At 46.8% G+C, this 2,317-nt stretch overlaps 1 protein-coding gene across 1 annotated transcript in view; it reads left to right on the forward strand.

Moving 5' to 3' along the window:
- LOC105511383 (aldo-keto reductase family 1 member B10-like) overlaps positions 1–2,317 on the forward strand; it is a 135,424-nt gene that overhangs the window by 56,220 nt on the left and 76,887 nt on the right. The window contains exon 4 of the mRNA XM_011941549.1: positions 2,135–2,302. Coding sequence (XP_011796939.1) covers positions 2,135–2,302 — 168 coding nt within the window. The remainder of the gene's footprint in view (positions 1–2,134; positions 2,303–2,317) is intronic.

Below are 2,317 nucleotides of genomic sequence, written 5' to 3' on the forward strand. Positions count from 1 at the left end.
ACCCAGACAGGAGGATTGCTTGAGCCCAGGAGTTGGAGACCAGTCTGGGCAACATGGTAAGACCCCATTTCTACAAAAAATAAATAAATTAGCTGGGCATGGTGGGACGCACCTGTAGTCCCAGTCACTTGGGAGGCTGAGGTGGAGATTGAGTGTTGAGTCTGAGAGGTCAAGGTTGCAGTGAGCAGCGATTGTGCCACTGCAGTCCAGTTTCAGCAACAGAGTGAGATCCAAGAAAGAAAGAAAGAGAGAGAGAGAGAGGGAGAGAAAACGCAGAGTCTCAGGCTCCACCCCAGGCTACCTAATGGGCATCTACACTTTAACAAGATCCCCAGGTGGTTCCTGTCCACACTGAAATCTGCAACGTGCTGGGGCTGCCAAGAGCCTGGGCTGGGAGTCCTGAGCTCCACCTGGCTGTGTCAATGTCAGCTGGCAAAACATCGTAAGGCATATCCAGGACTCAGGCAGGTTCCCGAGCCTCTCTTAGGCTAAGTTTGAAGTTGTTCCATCACCACCTCACTCTGCCTTCTTTGCCATTTTCATCCATGGTCGCACTACCCTAACTAGCGACCAGAAGCAGTCTTTGGAATTCCTCTTCTCTCCTGTGCCTTGTGGCTAATGTGCCTGCTGAGTCTTCTGCCTACGGCTCTCTTTCCTTCTGTGCACCCTGATTTTTCCCCTCTCTTGTGCCGAGTTGGAAGGTAGGACACTCTGTTGCCACACTGGGTCATTCTCAGGATACGTTCTGGGTGTATCTGGACGAACAGATCACTTCCAGCTTGATTCATGCACAGCGTCTCTTGCTTGAATAACAAGATTTGCCCAAAATCAGAGCTTCAATCCTATATAAATGTAACAAATAATCACTTCCAGAATTTCAGGGAATCTGCCCCCCCTGGGTAAGTTCACCAGGCAGTTTCAGAATTTTGGAATGCAAAGTAAGAATTATGAAAGGAGCTGTCTTCAACACACGGAGATGATAGACTAAAGGATTATGAACTTAGCAGTGGAGGTGAAGAAGGGTGTAGTGTAGCGGTTGGGGGCACAGGGGTGCTTCTGGATGCCTGGCAGCAGCCCGTTTCTTGTCCAGGTGGTAGGGTAGCTGTGCATCTCTGTTTTGTGTTCCTTTCAATGTGTGTTATCTCACAATAGAAGAGGTTTAAAAGACTATTCTGTGAGAGATCAAGTTTTAAGTGCTTTTTGCCCCCATCATTGGCTTGGTTAGGTTAGAACAAATATGTGATAATTCTATTGCCTTTCTTTTCTTTTTTTCCTTTCTTTTCTTTCTTTCCCTTCTTTCTCTCCCTCTCTCATTCTCCCTCCCTCCCTCTTTCTTCTTATAGGAATGGAAAACAAACTCTATTCCTATAAGGTTTTCTATTTCTCCTTTTTTTCTGAAAGGATCCTTGTATAATGAACGGCCTCTACTGAGCCTTACTGTGTGTCAGGTGATGTGCATAACTTAACATTCATTGCAGCATGTCATCACCACAAAGGCCTCATAAGGCTGGTGCTATTTTTTTTTTCCATTTTGCAGACAAGGTTTAGAGAGATTGAATCACCTGCTTGGGCCCACACACCCAGTAAGTGTTGGAATCTGGATTGATGCTGTAATGACCATTATCCAGATCCTTATCACCATTTGGGGATCGTGTCTGAAAATCCCTCTGGGTTATTTAGAGTCAAGCTTTCATCTGGGTCTTCAGCAAGTTGCAGTGGAGCCAGCTGCACTCCCCGACACACCTGAAGACATTTCAGGACTAAGCTGGATGAAAGGGGAACTGACTTTAACTAGGACAGGACATAAGGAGATAATCATAAAATTAATTCACTTTCCTCCTTTTCTTTTGAAAACTTTTCTAAAATGTGTATCCTGCCAGATATCCCCTGGCCAAGGAGACCCCAGTGAGGCCTTGGTTTGGAGAAACTGGGCGGTGTAGGGCAGCCTGTTGATGGTGGTCTGGGGATAAGAGACTATGTTGGTTGCTGACTGTGGTGTAATTCCGGCTACTCCGGAGGTGGGAGGATTGCTTGAAACTGGGAGTGTGAGGCCAGCCTGGGCAACATGGCAAGGCCCCATTTCTTAAAAAAAAAAAAAAATACATGTGTGATGGGCTTTTCTTTTGCCTTTCAGTCTCCTGTCGGCAAAGTGAAAGAAGCGGTGAAGGTGGCCATTGATGCAGGATATCGCCACATTGACTGTGCCTATGTCTATCAGAATGAACATGAGGTGGGGGAAGCCATCCAAGAGAAGATCCAAGAGCAGGCTGTGAAGCGGGAGGACCTGTTCATCGTCAGCAAGGTGCACATGGCGCAT

This window comes from Colobus angolensis, unplaced genomic scaffold (genome assembly GCF_000951035.1).
Source record: "Colobus angolensis palliatus isolate OR3802 unplaced genomic scaffold, Cang.pa_1.0 Scaffold2, whole genome shotgun sequence".
Taxonomy (NCBI): Eukaryota; Metazoa; Chordata; class Mammalia; order Primates; family Cercopithecidae; genus Colobus; species Colobus angolensis.